The sequence below is a fragment of the Podarcis vaucheri genome (genome assembly GCF_965113315.1).
Source record: "Podarcis vaucheri genome assembly, chromosome: 1".
Taxonomy (NCBI): Eukaryota; Metazoa; Chordata; class Lepidosauria; order Squamata; family Lacertidae; genus Podarcis; species Podarcis vaucheri.
In genome coordinates this window covers 82,692,071-82,709,435 of record NC_138759.1, presented here as the reverse complement: position 1 = coordinate 82,709,435, position 17,365 = coordinate 82,692,071, and the positions used below count along the sequence as shown (strand labels likewise).

The 17,365-nt window shown below is 41.5% G+C and overlaps 1 protein-coding gene across 11 annotated transcripts in view; it reads left to right on the top strand.

The window, feature by feature from the left end:
• The window catches only part of DAGLA (diacylglycerol lipase alpha), an 88,610-nt gene that overhangs the window by 59,332 nt on the left and 11,913 nt on the right, over window positions 1-17,365 (top strand). For all 11 annotated transcript variants that reach the window (XM_082220843.1, XM_082220839.1, XM_082220837.1 and 8 more), the window contains 12 exons: window positions 244-382; window positions 3,139-3,226; window positions 5,684-5,818; window positions 6,465-6,542; window positions 7,697-7,821; window positions 8,692-8,848; window positions 9,135-9,218; window positions 9,374-9,451; window positions 10,634-10,714; window positions 11,902-12,044; window positions 12,853-12,921; window positions 14,312-14,384. In XM_082220843.1, coding sequence (XP_082076969.1) covers window positions 244-382; window positions 3,139-3,226; window positions 5,684-5,818; window positions 6,465-6,542; window positions 7,697-7,821; window positions 8,692-8,848; window positions 9,135-9,218; window positions 9,374-9,451; window positions 10,634-10,714; window positions 11,902-12,044; window positions 12,853-12,921; window positions 14,312-14,384 — 1,250 coding nt within the window. The remainder of the gene's footprint in view (window positions 1-243; window positions 383-3,138; window positions 3,227-5,683; window positions 5,819-6,464; window positions 6,543-7,696; window positions 7,822-8,691; window positions 8,849-9,134; window positions 9,219-9,373; window positions 9,452-10,633; window positions 10,715-11,901; window positions 12,045-12,852; window positions 12,922-14,311; window positions 14,385-17,365) is intronic.

The following is a 17,365-nucleotide window of genomic DNA, read 5'->3' as shown; positions in this document are numbered from 1 at the left end:
CTTACAAAAGAATCCAACAGTACATCTCTAACTACTGTTTTATCCATAATTCCTTTCACTCTATAATATCTGGTTTTGAGATCTCTGGTGTTACTGTGGATGCATGCCTTCACTTTGGTCAGTGAAATTCAGCTTGAGTGTGTTGCTTCAGAAAAAAAACCCCATAAACTCAAAGCTAACTTGCCAAGAGAGTCATAGATGACACTTTGGAATTGAGCATTTGAATCTTCTTTGTTTTACCAGGAATGGTCGTCTGCAACTGGGTCGTCATTCTGAGTGTCTGCATCACTGTCCTGTGCGTCTTTGATCCAACAGGAAGAACTTTTGTCAAACTGCGAGCCACAAAGAGGAGGCAGCGTAACTTGAGGACGTACAACTTGAGGTAAGTCACAAAACAGCATTTCAGCAAGATAGAGTCTGGATTATGTATCTAATGTATCTAACTCAGAAGCTATTTTCCTTGATTTGTTTGATGATTGAAAAAACTGTGTTGTGACCTGATTAACTGATTTATATGGACTTTTTCTTTTTTCACCTAAGTATCCCTCTTCCTCTGTTGCCACTCAAGGCAGTTTAAAAAGGAGCTCACAATGCAACATGTGGACAGGGCTTGCTGTTTGTCAGTAGTTGGGGGGGGGGACACCCAGCTGAAGGCAATTGCTTCCAACCACCACCACCACTGTACAGTGGTACCTTGGGTTACATACGCTTCAGGTTACATACGCTTCAGGTTACAGACTCTGCTAACCCAGAAATAGTACCTCGGGTTAAGAACTTTGCTTCAGGATAAGAACAGAAATCATGCAGCAGCGGCGCAGCGTCAGCAGAAGGCCCCATTAGCTAAAGTGGTACTTCAGGTTAAGAAGAGTTTCAGGTTAAGAACAGACCTCCAGAACGAATTAAGTACTTAACCCGAGATACCACTGTATATACTAATAGTGATCCTAGTTCTCTGAGTGCTGGTCCTGATGTAGCTAAAATGACAGCACACACACACAGGAGATACTGGGATGCATGGGGGCACCCTCAGGTTTGCTCATAGCATCATCATCATTTTTTTAAAAAAACACGCAGGGGGAAAACCCTAGGAGGCAACCTCCATTCACAGTCGCCCAGTGAGGACTGTGCATTATCTGTAGGCATGGGATACTGAATGTTGTGGGGATCAGAGTAGGGATAGAATTAGGTGGCTAGGATCCACACAGCAACATTTTATTGCAGGGTTGACTTGTGTGTATATATATAGAAAACTCAGATTTCTGACTGCCCAGTCCTTAGGTAGCCAAAACAGCACCATCCACAACAAGAGCGTGGAATATGAGATTCACAGAATTACAAAAATTCTGTAGAGGGGGGAAAATCAGCAGGGGCAAAAAAAACCCTGCAAAACTATGTAGTGCAGACTGAGCATGCTTGGTGGGTACTGGATACTGATTGATTGCTGGGTGAAACAAAAGAAAACTGGCAGGAGCAGGGATAGAATTGAATATCCTGAGCAGAAGCACTCTACACTGCTGAATTTTGTTACGGGTCCAACTTACACTCCTCTCAGTCAAGGCTTGCAATTAAAAGTCAACTGTCTCATTTTTGGTTGTTGGTGAGAAGAGACTGGAGGACATTCCTTAACAGGGATAACTCCTCCTACTGGACATGGCAGGCCGAGTCCCTAGAGCCTTTTTGGCTCCCCTCCAGGGGGAGGAGTTCTCCCGCCTACCAGACTAATCCTGCTTGCAGCCAGTGATAGTCTAGGTTGTTTTGTGCTGGAATTTCCCAGACATATCTGGAATACTGTAGTTTGTAGCAGTGTCCGGGCTGAAATCAGCAAAAAAAGTCCGGGAAAATTCAGACGTATGGCAACCCATGTCGGCAGTGTCATTTTCACTGCTTTTCCTTAAAAATAGTTCAAAAACGTCAATTTTTTATGTGATTTTGCAAAAACAGCTCAACAACTTTTCTATCTGGATTTTCACTGTTTGAAATATGGCAACCCTAGTTATTGTGTCTGTCTTTTTGGTTTCTGTTCCTTTGTTCCTCTCCTGTTGGTGTGTGGAAGAAGGGGTGCTTTGTTTTTGTTGTCTTTTTTCTCCCTAGTTGCTTCCTGCACCTCGTTTTCCACTGGCTTGTGTGTGTTTTCTTGATTCTTCCGCCCAGTTCCTCTTTGTCTCTGGGTGTTTCGGGAGTGGGGGGTATAAGCCGCACCAGTTTAGGTGCTAGAATGCCTAGCTGGGGTGCACCCTATGTTCTCAGGCCATCAGTGGGACAAGAAAAGCATGGAGCAGCAGTTCTCACTGGTGGTTCATCTGCACCCGATTCCACATATCCTCATGTCATATGCAGTTGCAGGGAAGGAGTGTTTGCTGGACCCTTCCTGGGGAGGAGCTCACTGGGGAGGAGGAAGCTCCTGTACCTGCCACCTCCTCAGTGGGTGCTGAGAAGGCCTTCCCATCAGCTTCTCACAAGGCGGTTACTGTTCCTTTTCCATACATTTTTGACTCAGCTTAGAAAGCTGAGTGGGCCCATCCAAATAAGGCTAAACTGGTGTCTCTGGTTGCTAAGAAACATATTTTTGATGAGAAGATTATGCAACAGCTTCATTTTCTTGCTCTTGATCCACCCATGGCAGCTTTATATTCCTTGGCTGTGATTACTTCTAAAAAGGAAGTGGGACCCAAAGATTCCTGTGACAGATGGGTAGAGGGGGCTCTGTGTAGGAAATTTGAAGCTGGCTTTGTGACCTTTAGGGCTTCAGTTACAGTGTTTGCATTTGCCAGGCAGTTTTTATGTGGGTGGATGAGTTTGGGCCACAGGAGGATGGGCCCCAGCCCATCAAGGATGTTCTGAAAAAGATGTCTCATGCTTCCGCTTTAGCTGCAGATGCTCCCATAAGATCCATAGCTTCCTCTACTGTTTTATGCTGTTTCATGCTGTGTAGGGCTTCATCAGTGTGAGGTAGATTCACATTCTCAGGTGAAGCTGGTCAGCTTTCTATTCTGAACTGTTTGGTGAGCTGCTTCAAGAATCTCTCACTCTCTTCTGCAAAGAAGGAGGAACACAAAGGACAGCAATTCCAAATTTATGTCTCTCCCCCCCCCCCCCGCCATAATCCATTTCTGAACTCTTCCTTTCTGCATGTTGAAGGCACCGTTTGGAGGAAGGGCAGGCTAGCAGCTGGACCCGACGGCTCAAAGTTTTCCTCTGCTGCACACGAACAAAAGATTCCCAGTCAGTAAGTAGCACCTATCTTTTCATCACAAAGCAAATATCTGCTTTCTCAGACCATTACACTGAGAGATATCAATGGTAAATCTGCTTCATGTAATATTTCATAGAACTCTTATCTGGAGTTTAGTCAGCCAGTCCCCATGTGATTTGATGTGTACATAAATCTCCTGATTGCATGCTTAAGAGACCTGGAAACAGTTCTGAATGTTCAGTTGTATTATCTCTGAATATGCTGTGAACATGGTGGAAGGAGCCATGGCATTTTGGACTCCTGTTGGGATCTTCCACACATGGGTGCCGCACCTCTGGCACAAGTCACTCATGCCCTATATAAGGAAATAATTACAAAGAATTGGTGCAGACATAACCATGGGTGAGGAACTCAGAGTGAGACATTTGCAGTAGAGTAGAGGAAGAATCAACCCTTTCCCATCTGCATGGCTTCATATTTATTGCAATCAGATTGTAACTAAGCTATTTATGCAATTGCAAGAAAGAATAACTCTGTCCAGAACTTTTAAACCACTAAAACTGGCAAAGGACATAAAATGATGGACTCATTTTAAATGGACAGCACTTTCTTTTTAATGACCTGAAAAAGTGATGCGCTGTCAGATTATCAAGTATTACTTAGATTATTCTTCGTTATGAATCATAGAATCATAGAATCATAGAGTTGGAAGAGACCACAAGGGCCATCGAGTCCAACCCCCTGCCAAGCAGGAAAAATGAAGAGTTGAGAAGATTTTTTTCAAAGGGCATATGAAGATTGTATGTAACACAATGGTAGATGCAAATCAGATTAGTTATTAACATAATAACCCCATGTCAAGGAAGCCATGTCCTTATTTATTTACAACATTTGTAGGTTGCCATGACATAAAGATCTCTGGATTACTTAAAATAAATAAAATGACATCTCATCTAGTGGTCTGTTTCACTTGTGCAAAAAATATTTTTAAAAGGGCAGTCACCCAGTGTGTAAGAAGCAGATGCTGCTGGTGATCAGGACTTTTGTAGCATTGCTATGCCACTTGTCAGGTGCTGCAAAGCAATGGTGGTCAGTCACTGATGGGTAAAACTTTTTATTATATTTAGAGGTGTATATTTTTCTTACTAGACAAAGCAAATGAGCTCAAATAATTGTATGTAAGCCACTCTGGGAGACTTTTTGGCTATAAACAAATAAACAAACCATTTAAATATAAAGATGGATCTAAACTGAAACGCATGGTTCCAAGGCATAATGTTTAATATGTACTATTAAATTATGCAGGTCTTTTGTACATATCTAAAGTGTTTGCTGCAGAAACATGGTATAATATTTACCTAGAGCAAACATAATTGTTATTTGTTAATTGTTAAGTGGAGTTGTCAAAACTACTATAGATTCTTTTGTATCTGATTTCCAGATTCTGGGGACAAATGGCAAGGGATGTCTGTCTTTATTATGCATTACCTGTAAGCTTCCTAAGGACTTCAGGCTATGTGCTGTTGGAGACAGTAAAGTGGTCTAGGTGGACCTTTTGGTGAGAGCGATGCAGAACATAGAGTAGTGAACTTAGTTCTGAGAGGTCAGACTTGAAATCCATTATTCACCATAAAGTTTAATGAGTGCCCTTGAAGAAGCCACTGACCCCATTTGCATGTACCCCCAAACCATAGCTTAGCATGAACATACAAATATGTGGGTTCCCAGAGTGAAGAATAGCTCTCATTCCCCACTCTTGCTTACTATCTGGGATTAAACCTTGTTTGGTCTTTATATTATGCTCCTTTAGGTATACTGGGCCTTGGCCTGGTATACCTGAAGGAGCGTCTCCATCCCCATCATTCAGCCTGGACACTGAAGTCCTCCTCCGAGGGTCTTCTGGCAGTTAGTTCCCTTGCTGCAAGAAGTGAAGTGACAGGGAACCAGGCAGAGGGCCTTCTCGGTAGTGGCGCCCGCCCTGTGGAATGCCCTCCCATCAGATGTCAAAGAAATAAAGAACTGCACAACTTTTAGAAGATATCTGAAGACAGCCTTGTATTGGAAAGTTTTTAATGTTTGATTGTTTTACTATGCTTTCATATGTACTGTTAGCCGCCCAGAGTGGCAGGGGAATAAATAATAAAGTTGTTGTTGTTATTGTTATACCTGTTCTTAATATTTCCTGTGAACTGGGCTTCTATCTCTCAGCCTAGCCTACTTCATAGGGTTGTTATGATGATAAAATAAGGTAACCCTTTGTATGCCACCTTGAGTTCCTTAGAGGAAAAGTGTAATAAATCCTGCATAATTCTTTTCTTAGAATAATAAATTAGAATGAGATGGGGAAGCCAGTTCTAACCTAGGTAACAAAGTGGATGTTTTGGAAGAGCATCTGAGAATTACGTTTTCAGTCCCAGTGATTGATACTAGCTCTTTGTCTTTTGCTTGTTACAAGTTCATTTATTATCTTCCCCTTTTGGGATTTTTCAGGATGCCTACTCTGAAATTGCATATCTCTTTGCTGAGTTTTTCCGAGATCTTGACATAGTCCCATCTGATATCATAGCAGGCCTGGTACTTCTGCGCCAACGACAGAGGGCGAAACGCAGTGCAGTACTGGATGAAGTGAGTATGCAGACTGCTTTATGTGCTCTTTCACTGCTGAAATACAGATGTTACTGATATGTTTATCTGGCTTTTAATCACCTATTGTCATGTGTTTCAGAAGTGGGGAATCACCAAATCTTTGCCTAGCTGTCCTAAGATATAACAGTCCGTCACCTCCCAGTGACCAGTAATGAAAAAATTGTAACATGCATTTTTGAGTTTTTCATTGATAAACTTCACAAAAAGCTTGGTACTGGAATGTGGGAAATCACGATTTTTAGGGATCAAAAACTTCAAGATGTTACAAAATTAGCAGTCCCAGGATATAGTCTGAAGGCAACTGAGGCACCACCATGCTTCAGTTAAGCAGGTCTGGTCTCTGTCTGAATGGATTACCCCCTTGAATTCCATGATGGAAAAAAGGAGGGACAAAACTGAAATAATAATAAACCATTTTAAAATAGTGGTTAGTTTTTCATGTTTCTAGGCTTTAGAGTGGAGGTGTTAGGAAGACAAACAGAACTATGATGAAACTTTGGCAGAATAGAGTGAGAATCTTGTTTCTCCTTAACAGTGATCCAAGCCAAATGGAGCTTCCCTCTCCTTGAGTGCAAATGGAGTGTTTCAGGGTCATGATCTCAGTCTCTTATTATGTGATTTACAGGCAAACAACGATATTCTAGCTTTCTTGTCGGGGATGCCAGTAACCAGGAACACTAAATATCTGGACCTGAAAAACTCAGTAAGTCATCAGACTCTAATGCTACTTTGACACAATTGTAGAGTGCACACTATCTTATCAGGCCCAATAAATCAGTTATCTTGTATTTCCTTTAATGCAAACTTTTATTCTAATCAGAATAGTAAAAAATGAAGAGGCACAGTGCTTTTTTCTGGGGGGACGCAGGGGTATGCATACCCCTAAACATTTTGTGAATCTTTGTACTTTTGTCCAGTTACTGTATTTATTTTCCCCAATTTGAACTATAAAATGGTGATTTTCTTCAGTCAAAATGAGAGTACCCCTAAACATTCTTTTTTAGAAAAAAAGCACTGGAGAGGCGTATTAGTATGTTGCAGCAAAAAGAACAGAGCCTTGTTTAAAGCTGGAAGTGGCAGCATGAATTGCTCGGCATTTAATTTTCCCAACCCAATTTCATGTAATGAAAGCAGTATAATGCTCTGGATGTTACCTGCAGGCCAAACTATTCATAACTTCTCAAGCCACATGTGCCTTCTTCCCTTTATCAGTGTAGGGATAAAGTCCTTGTCCTGTTAAATAATGTATCTTAAAAAAGAAGCACAAAAAATGAAGTACAAATGCACTTTCACTTTGTGAAACCTTTTAGGCAGTCAAGAAGCCCAAACCCTTTTTGCATGCTGCGGGAATAAGAGCCTCAGATGCAGACTTCTGTTCCTCTTTACAGCTGAACTTGGTGCAACCTTGGGTTAGCTTAAATGTTGTTTGTAGTTTAAATGAACCAGCATTCCCCTGATTTGGATGTAATGTGGGACTTCATGTAGTTTAAAAGCAGAAGTGAGTGTTTCCAGTCTCCTTTCAGCTGTCCCCAAGATTGGGGGCAGGAGAGCGCAAGCCCAAGCCAGTGTGGCCAATGGTTAATGGTGATGAGAGTTGTGATCTAGTAACTTCTGGAAAACACCATGTTGGCTACCCCTGCTCTAAACTATGAGCTAGTGTTGCGTCTGAAAATGGCCTTTGGCTGTAGGTGGTTACTTTCAACTAGAGAAGCCTAGGAGGAGGGAGGGCAGGGTTTGAAGGTCCAACAAATTTTTAAAAAATGTATTTTGTGGGGTAGGGAACTGATACTGAAACAGTGAGAGGGAGACATCTCCAATGATGCCATCAGGACACTAAATATCTCTTGTTTCCTCCAGCAAGAGATGCTGCGATACAAAGAGGTTTGTTACTATATGCTCTTTGCTTTGGCTGCCTATGGCTGGCCCATGTATTTGATGAGGAAACCTACCTGTGGACTTTGTCGCCTGGCCAGATCTTGCTCGTAAGTGTTCACCCAGGCTGTCTCTGTATACATTCCCTCCTCACTTTCTACTCATGTATTTATTGTTCCTTGTCTTCTTTAGTAAATCCTTAATTTCCCTTTCCTCATTCTCTCTTCAATTTTTGTAGTCTCATTTTTGGCCTACACAAGCCTTTGCTTTTTAAAAATGGCTTGCACGTATCTCACTTTGAGGAGGTTACAAAGTAACTTTATCCTATCCACATTTACTTGCTATGATGTTTTAGTTGAGATTCCTGCATTGCAGGGGGTTAGACCAGATGGCCCTTGGGATCCCTTCCAACTCTACAATTCTGTGATCGTATGAAATGTCATTTCTGTCCATGTAGCATCTCATTGTTCCTTAATAGGCCTTTGAGTATTCATATGCATGTTTACTTAGGAGGATGTCCACTGATTTCAGTGGAATTTACATCTTCGTAAGCATGCACAGGTTGTAGTCCTAAGTGCCTAAATCAGGGTTTGGAAGGTTTATTATATTTGAGTGCACATATTCATAATGTCAACTCTGCAGATAGTTAAGGTTTATGTCAGATATACTGAACTTGCATTATTAAATAGTTAATAGTGTTCTGGTGCCTCTATAAAGTCTGATTTCTTTTTTCTTTTCTCCTTTCTGACCTGCTGTCTTTCTCTTTAATTTTTACCCATTTCTTCCTTTATCCTATAAATTCACAGAGCTATCTTTTAGGTTGCTGGTATATTATTTTTTCCAGAATGAAAACAGAACTGGCATTTTGTGTAGGTAAAAATGTCTTCAGTAAGCTAGGCTCTTCTATTGCTTCTCTTTCATCCTTCATCTCTTTTTCCATTCCTTTCCAAATGTTATTTACCTGTACTTTTTATTTAAAGATGCTGTTGTCTCTGCCCCTCTCGGCCACGTTATGCACCTGGTGTCACAATTGAGGAAGATAATTGCTGTGGCTGCAATGCTATCGCCATCCGTCGCCACTTTCTTGATGAAAACATGAGCTCTGTGGACATTGTGTACACTTCCTGTCATGATGCGGTAAGGGCCATCTAAGAGCTTCCTTGCTCTGAAGGACATTTCTGGGGCATTTCAGAGCCACGTTTTAAGCCAACAGGTCTAGCAGCTAATTTATAGCCTGAAGTTGCTATCAGTGATATACAGATAACGCTTTATGTATGCTCAAGTAGATTGAGCTCAAGGATGCTGCTGTCCTTTGAAGGCTTATCTGCTAGCTGTTTTACTTGTTTGTTGGGAGGGTGAAAATCACTTCATTTCAGTAAGGCTATATTTAGGCAAGACTGATGTGATACTGCATTTCCTTTAGGTCTATGAAACTCCCTTCTATGTTGCTGTTGATCATGAGAAGAAGAAAGTGGTCATCAGTATCCGAGGAACTTTGTCCCCAAAGGTAATGTTGAGTCCTGCTCTGTTCACTCACAATAGATGCCATTTCATGCTAGGCTCCTAGGAATCCTCTGCTCCCACATTTCACATTGCATTGTTCTTGTAGAAATGATTCATTAGCATTTTATGATTCATTCTAATATACAATTGGTTCTCCAGGATGCTCTGACTGACCTGACTGGAGATGCTGAGCGTCTCCCTGTGGAAGGTCATCATGGAACCTGGCTTGGACACAAGGTATTCATCACTTTCTTATTTTACCTAGTTGGTCTATAATTTCAGCCCTCTCTTTTCTCAGTTTCTCTTGAAAGCAAATGATTTAAAATGATTTGTGATCCTTTCATGAAGGACATGACATAACTGTAAAGTGCTACTACTGAAAAAGTAACAATGCAAGTGCGTCGAAGTTGCTAGTCAAATAAAAAAAACACCAAGAACCAACGCCTGGTAATAACTTCACAAGGTTGCTGGAGTCCAGAAAACAGTTGACTGTTGCAGAACTGAATTTAAAAAAGCCAATGTTCATAAAAGCTACTGCACTGAGAAATAGGTTTACAATGAGGCACAATGGCTCTGTGCTTGATGAGGCAGCATTACCATTTGCGGTCTTGCAGCCACACCCAACGCAAGACACCAGGCTTGTGCAGCACTGGAAGCGCCTGGAAAATTATCAGTATAGGTCAACTATAAAGAGAAACCATGACAAAATGGTCTGTACGTGGTGCATGGCCCCTGTGATAAGCATTGGAGATGCAGGAGAGAAAAATCAGATTATTTTTCCATATATTAGACATGTCAAAAAAGGAAATTCTGGAAGAGTATAATCAATTAAGGATATAGTGTGTGTGTGTGGGGGGGTTATTACTAAAACTTGGGCTATAGAAAGCACAGTGCCAATGTAAGGGACATAGAATGAATATTAACCCTTCTGGTTATGGCTAGAATTGAAAAACCAGTCGACGGAAAACAGCTGAGGTATTAGAGAAGGACTGAAGAATGTGGAACATGCCCTTTTTATCTCTGACACATGTAGTGAGAGCAGGAGAAAGAAGACTTTTTTAGAAAAATAGAATAGGTTTGTGCAACAGCCCTCCTACCCCTGGTGATTGCTGAGCCAGGATGTTCATGAAAACCATCAGCCATGGGTAACATGATCCTCAGCCACTGAGAGCTCACTTCACCAATAGCTGGCTGATGTTGGAGATGGTGAGTGACCTCATCATAGTTCTAGGGCCCTTTAAATGGTCCAAGGAGAGAGGGGGAAAGAGGAGTCAGGGAGGGTCTGAAGGAAAAAGAAATGAAAAACTAAGAGCACATTGATCATTTGAGTATGATCAGATATGTTACTGAAGTGCTGATGCAGGCCACTCAGCTGTGCTAAAACTCACCTTTTCACTTGTCCTTTCTTCCTCCTTTTAGGGGATGGTGCTGTCTGCTGAGTACATCAAAAAGAAACTAGAGCAGGAGATGGTGCTGTCTCAGGCCTTTGGGCGTGATTTGGTGAGGCTTTGCTTCTATGCATTGTGGTCAGGAGATAGGTTCATATTTCCACCCACGTCCCTCTGTTAACTATAGAACATTATGTCTGAATTACTAGAAACAATGTCAACATCTGAACACTTCTAACATTTGTAGCTGTTCAGTGCCCTTGGCCACCAGATGAATAATTTACTGTTCTGTTGAACAGTTACTGGAAACAGTGTTGGGGGGGGAAATAAGTCACTGAAGTTAGGAAATGGAAAGGAAGGCAGAAAAATCACCTTATTCCAAGATGCTAAAAACAGGTAAAATTCAATTGAAAATCAGTTTCCACATTAATGACTTGCTTGAGTCTTGCAATAAATTATAAAGTAATTTTGCACACATGTGTGCACACATAAAGAACAACTTAACCTATCTGTTCTATAAAGCAAATTACAATGTGTGCTCTATCATTACATCTATAATTCTTTTGACAGCAGAGTATGTGTATGTTGCCTATACTAAATGTTCTTCAGGAAGTGCTCAAAGAAGAATTAGCCTACTATAAGGATGTGTAAGGAATTCAGTCCTTGTGAATATATATGAAATGATCCGATTCACACATCTTGGACTAATGTGCAAATTGGAATTTAGCTTTCCACAGGATTTTAACACTTCTCTAATGCTGAGATACAGTCCTTAGCCGTTCAAGCATATGTAAAATACACATTTTGATGTTGTCCTTAAATACGTATTTAAATATATAATGTGTTTTGAGAAGGCCTTCTAAAATTGCAGAATGAAAAGTAAAATATGTAAAAATGACACAACTCAGAAATAGATGACACAACCTTCGAGTGCTCTGCAATCTTTTTGCCTTTCTTTCACATCAGTCTGTTTTCAGAATTAATCCTGCTGTTCTTTAGACTGTGGCTCCAGACTTTTGTAATTACTTAGGAGCTCAAGATTTGCTTTTTATATTTATCCTATAATTGAGTGCATTTATAGTGCCTTACATACATTCTCTTACTGTAATACTCAAAGGTTTTTTCCTCATATTGGAGATTTGGGGCAGGGATCTGTGAGTGGCTTGCCTTAAGGCCACCTAAGTGAGTTTATGGCTGGGGTGAGATTCACATTAGACTCTCTTATATTTTAGCTAAAGGGGGAAGGATTTGATAAGAATTGCCAAATTATGCAAATACCTAATTGTTTTTGTTTTGTAGGGCAGAGGAACAAAACACTATGGCCTAATTGTTGTGGGCCATTCCTTAGGGGCAGGCACAGCTGCCATTCTGTCCTTCCTGCTGCGTCCTCAGTACCCAACTCTAAAGTGCTATGCCTACTCTCCCCCAGGTGGACTCTTAAGGTAAGTATTTGCATTTATTAAATAAAGGGAAGGGGGAGCCATAGCATCTGAGATTTTAGCAGGCCTATTCTGTGCATTTTCAGGCTTGCATCTTCAGGTTTAATGATTTTTTTAAAAAAAATGAAAGCTAAGAAGAGGATGTTGACCTACCTCAGGTGTCAGCTTCTGACGTGCCCTGTCACAGATGGGAGTTGCTTCTGTTGAATGCCCAGAGGGATGCCTATGATGACAGACTCCGTGGCCACAGTTGTTCAATACATCAGTAGTGATGTAAATCATATCAGTGTATTTGGATGGGGAATCACAGGTCAATTAACCCTGAAAGAAATTGATTTCTATAGTTTCTTTTCTTTGTGACACATCTGGGGCGCGGGTTCCTTATTTGGAATTAAGACCACATTCTACTACTAAGCCTCATGTGGGCTAGCTTAGTTATATATTGGTGGTGGGCATTCTGGTATTGCTCTCATTCTCATTATATGAAAATGTTTCCATCCAGATGCCAATGTAGTGTTTCTTCACTTTCTGCGTTTCTCAAATGCACTCTGGATTTGCCCATATGAAGTACAACATATGAAGAATACTCTGATGATCCAGTTCACGTTTGGGCTACCACACTGGAGTATATTTCAGAGTTGTATCTCTAGAATAGTACTGGGGGTGGGGGGGCTGTTGGTTTAGCGAACAGGCAGTGTGCCAGCCTTATAAATTTGGAAACCGGACATTTCTGATTCAGAGAATTAATTGGATATTAAGTGTCTCTTTCTGACAATGAAATCCTACCAGTTCCTTCTTGTTTCCCTTCTAGTGAGGATGCAATGGAGTACTCCAAAGAATTTGTTACTGCAGTTGTGCTAGGCAAAGACCTAGTCCCCAGGCAAGTCAAGAAGTCTGAAATTTCTTGTTTCAGTATTTCTTAGTTTTATACCAAAGCTCCATGCTTCCTTTCTGAAAGATCCCAATTCACATTTGTCTCATTTTCCTGTTTACCAATCTTCAACCCCCGTCTTGCTTGTCCCTCTTTTCCTAGCTACCTGTATTGCTGTGTCTTTTACCTGGACTCATTCATTGATGTATTGCATACCTGTGTATTGGCATATCCCTCCCCTATCTCTCAGTTTGCCTTTATTACTGAAAAAGGTGAATATTCTGATTCCACAATTATGTTCATTGTGGCATCTGGCATCTATTTGCCATCTCCTTAGTTATTTGTGCTGTCATTTACACATTTGTGCTCTCTCCCAGGTCACCTCTTCTGAGCCATCTTACACCTGTGAATTGTCTCCTGGCTATATCTTCCGTGTCATCTTCCATCTTTGCACTGTATCTTGAGCTATACGTGTTGTCACCTCACTCCTGCCTAGCATCTCTGTAGTATGTGAACTGTGTCATCTTACACTTGTGTACTGTGTATCGTTTTATGTGCATTATCATCTCTTGCTTACCTGTGTGCTATTTCATTTCTCACCACCTCACAATTGTGTATAAGGTTCTTGGCTCTTTTTTATGTTAAAAGCTCATATCCTTTTGCATTTTCTTTGTCCTAGCACACATCTGTGGCCCATGGGTGGCATGCAGCCCTTCCATGAGGTTAGCATGGATGCCCCAACTATTATTCCACTAAATGCCTCCCATCACCAAATTTATTGAGATGGCAGTGGAGAGGAAGGTGCGAAGGGAGGAATCATCCAAGTGTACCTTTGTCCTCATGTAGATCATGCTCCTCCACGCATCTGAGGCAGAGAAGACTGCAGTCTCTCCATGCTGGAGTGGGAAGCTGCCTGCTTTTCTTTGCCTGAGATGGAAAAAAAGTTCAGTACCCATTATGTAGAAGCATCTCCCGCCTGTTTATCTATGATTATCTGGATAGTGGTACTTCACACTTCTATTCCGTCTTCCTAGTTTGCTTGTTTTACCTGTCATATGGCATCTAAAATCTCTGAATAAATTGGTTAAATTGATTTTGATAGCCTGCTTCCCTTTTGAGTATTGACTTCTCACACCCCTGTGTCATATTTTTTGTTATCTATAGTTTTAGTTAAGTAGTTTGCCTACTGTATTATTCACTTACTCGTTGGATTATCTGTAATGTATCTGCTCGTATCTTTCTAACGGGTTAGGAATTGTCTTCAGTATATTTGTATAAAATAGCCTTATACTGAGCCGTGGGTAAGTCTACTCTGATCCCATCTCTCTTTACTTTCCTGTATGTGCTCCTCATAATAGTTATACCTGCATCAGTGCATCTGATATTCTTTATCCCTCAGGATTGGGCTCTCGCAACTGGAGGGATTTCGCCGGCAGCTTCTTGATGTTCTGCAGAGAAGTAACAAACCAAAGGTAAGAAGAGTTGGACTCTCTTGTGTTTTTAGGCTTTTGATGTTAAAATGGAGGTTGCTATATATTTCCATTGTGATGTTTTAATCTGTTAGCCAGATTAGGCAGGATATGAAAATTAGGCAGGTTAATATGTAAAATAATAAAGAAAGATTTCAAGTCTATCTGAAATTAAATTATTTGTGTCACGTGCATTCTTAAAATACAGTGGCACCTCTAGTTGCAAATGGGATCCATTCCAGAGGCCCGTTCGCAACATTAGCAGAACGCAACCTGCGTTTGAGGGTCGCGATTTGCCGCTTCTGCGCATATGCGTGATGTTATTTTGCATGTCTGCACATGTGCGAGTGGCGAAACCCGGAAGTAACCCTTTCTGGTACTTCCGAGTCACCGTGGGACGCAACCTAAATACCCTCAACCTGAAGCAAACGTAACATGAGGTATGAGTGTAGCTGAAAAGGTTACTGCTTCACTTTTATTTGTTTAGGACTTCATGTTTCATCGGCTGCTGTCCCAGGTCTATGATAAATTCATGATAACAGCAGTGGCATAAGCAACCTAATCCTAGTTATTTTAAGATTAGACCTTGTCTGCCTTACTGCAGATTCACAGTCTAAATGTAAATTTCATGTGTATCTGTCATATAGCATCTGCCTGGGCTACAGCCAGAGATTAATGTAGCCTCTTACCTTCTTGTTAAAAACTGTCTCAAATGAGAGAGGGGCTTCCTGTTACTACTTGAATTCCATTTGTAGTGAAATGTAATTAGTTAGAAATCTGATAATTTAGCCTCTGGCCAGTTGGGGCATATTGGCTTAGTTTGACATGTGCCTGCCTTGATCCCCTTGTGACTATTCCCTCGGGGTTAAAAGGTGATGGTATTCTTAGTTGAATCTATTTTCAAGGTAGTTCCTATTATCGTTTTTCTCATTTGCCCATTCCACAATTGTTCAATTGCATTAATATGCCATTAAGAAGACAAGGTATTTTGAAGGCTGTGACACTTGCATAGCAGTGATAACACATTTTTAAAAGTTTACTCTGGGAAAGTAACACACAAGCAAACTCTGTAACTGCTTCTTGTGTGTTGTGTGATACTGTGATAGCTCAGTATGCAGGACAAGAGAAGGTAATAATTAAATACACTATCAGGGAAAGGAGCCAAAATTAAAAGGAAACGGTGCTATTCTGATGAGGTAAAGAGAGATGCAGTTCTATATATTAACATTAGTATTCTTTTTGATCAAATGCGGTTCTGTTTGTGTGTGATGTCAGGCCTGGAAAGTCACCAGACTAGGCTATCATATTTTCCCTATATTTAGATTCTGTAGATTTCGCATGTCTTAATCACTGTTCTAAGAGGGAGTTTGCCTGAGACACTTCCTGCTAAATGTTAATAACTTCCTATTGGACAACTACCCTCCTTTCTTTCTTACAATAATATAACCCCAAACCTCCGTCTAATTTGAACTATAACTAAAAAGTATAGTCATACCTTGGTTTTCAAACAGCCTAGTTCTTGAATGTTTTGGCTCCTGAACGATTGAAACCCAAAAGTGAGTGTTCCGGGTTTCGAACATTCTTTTGGAAGCCAAACATCTGATGGGGCTTCCGATTGGCTGCAGGAGCCGTGCTTTGGTTTTCGAATGTTTTGGAAGTCGAATGGACTTCTGGAACGGATTCCATTCAACCTCCAAGGTACAACTGTAATTGGTTGGCTCACAAATGATCAGATTTATGACATCACTAGTTGCCCCTAAAAATTGGAAGTTTTCTCCTTCAAATGAGATTGCTACTTGTCCTTGCTCAAAGTAGAAACCTGGGTGACTGATGCTTCTTAGAGATGAACTCTAGCTTCTTCTCTGAATGCATGCACTCATAATCAGATATGCTCAGTGATTTATAGAGATAGAAGAAGAAGAAGAAGAAGAAGAGTTTGGATTTGATATCCCGCCTTTCACTCCCTTTAAGGAGTCTCAAAGTGGCTAACATTCTCCTTTCCCTTCCTCCCCCACAACAAACACTCTGTGAGGTGAGTGGGGCTGAGAGACTTCAAAGAAGTGTGACTGGCCCAAGGTCACCCAGCAGCTGCATGTGGAGGAGCGGGGAATCGAACCTGGTTCACCAGATTACGAGTCCACTGCTCTTAACCACTACACCACACTGGCTCTATCTATAGATAGATAGATAGATGATAGATAGATAGATGATTGATAGATAGATAGATAGATAGATAGATAGATGGCTGTTTTTCCATGTTTTTATTATTGTTAATATAAAAACCAAGGAATCTAGTCCATAGTGTGATTGCTGCCTTCTTTTCTGCATTATGAGTATGAGTGTCAAATGGGAACTATCAGGGGATGATTAGCTGCTTGTGCTTAAAATAGTGCCCCTTCAGAGTTTGTGCGACCCCACAAACCTCTGTGTGTGACAGAGCTCCTCAGACATGTCTGCTCTAGTCACTTGTAGAGTCCGACAGTGGCTGTCTGCGGAAGCGCTTCCAGCAAAGAAGTTCCTTAACGGAAACGCGTCTCCTGGACTCACGACGTGACAGCTTCCGGCGAAGCATAGGTCTCCCTGCAGTTGCTTCTGACACCTCCCCGCTATTTTCGCTCGAAGTGTCTCTCACCCCTTTCTCTCCCCTGCTGCTTCCTGCCTGGGCTGCTGCGTCTCTCTCAGCATTACTGAGATCCTCCTCCAGAGACCCCGCGCTCCCCCTGCTGGTCCCTGCTTTGGCTGTTGACTCTCTCCCAGTCTCTGGGAGCCCTACCACGTCCCTTTCCTCCGATGTCAGTTCCCTGACATCCACCTCCCCTCCAGGGCCCCCCTCTCCCCCGCCCCTACTCTCTCCTCTGGGCGGTGAGGAGCTGAAACCCCTAAAAGAATCCTCTTCATCTTCCGACGTCTCGAACATTTCCCTCCATCGGTCTTCGTTCCGACTCGCTGAATCCTCCTCCACCTCGGAATCAGCGAACCCCTCC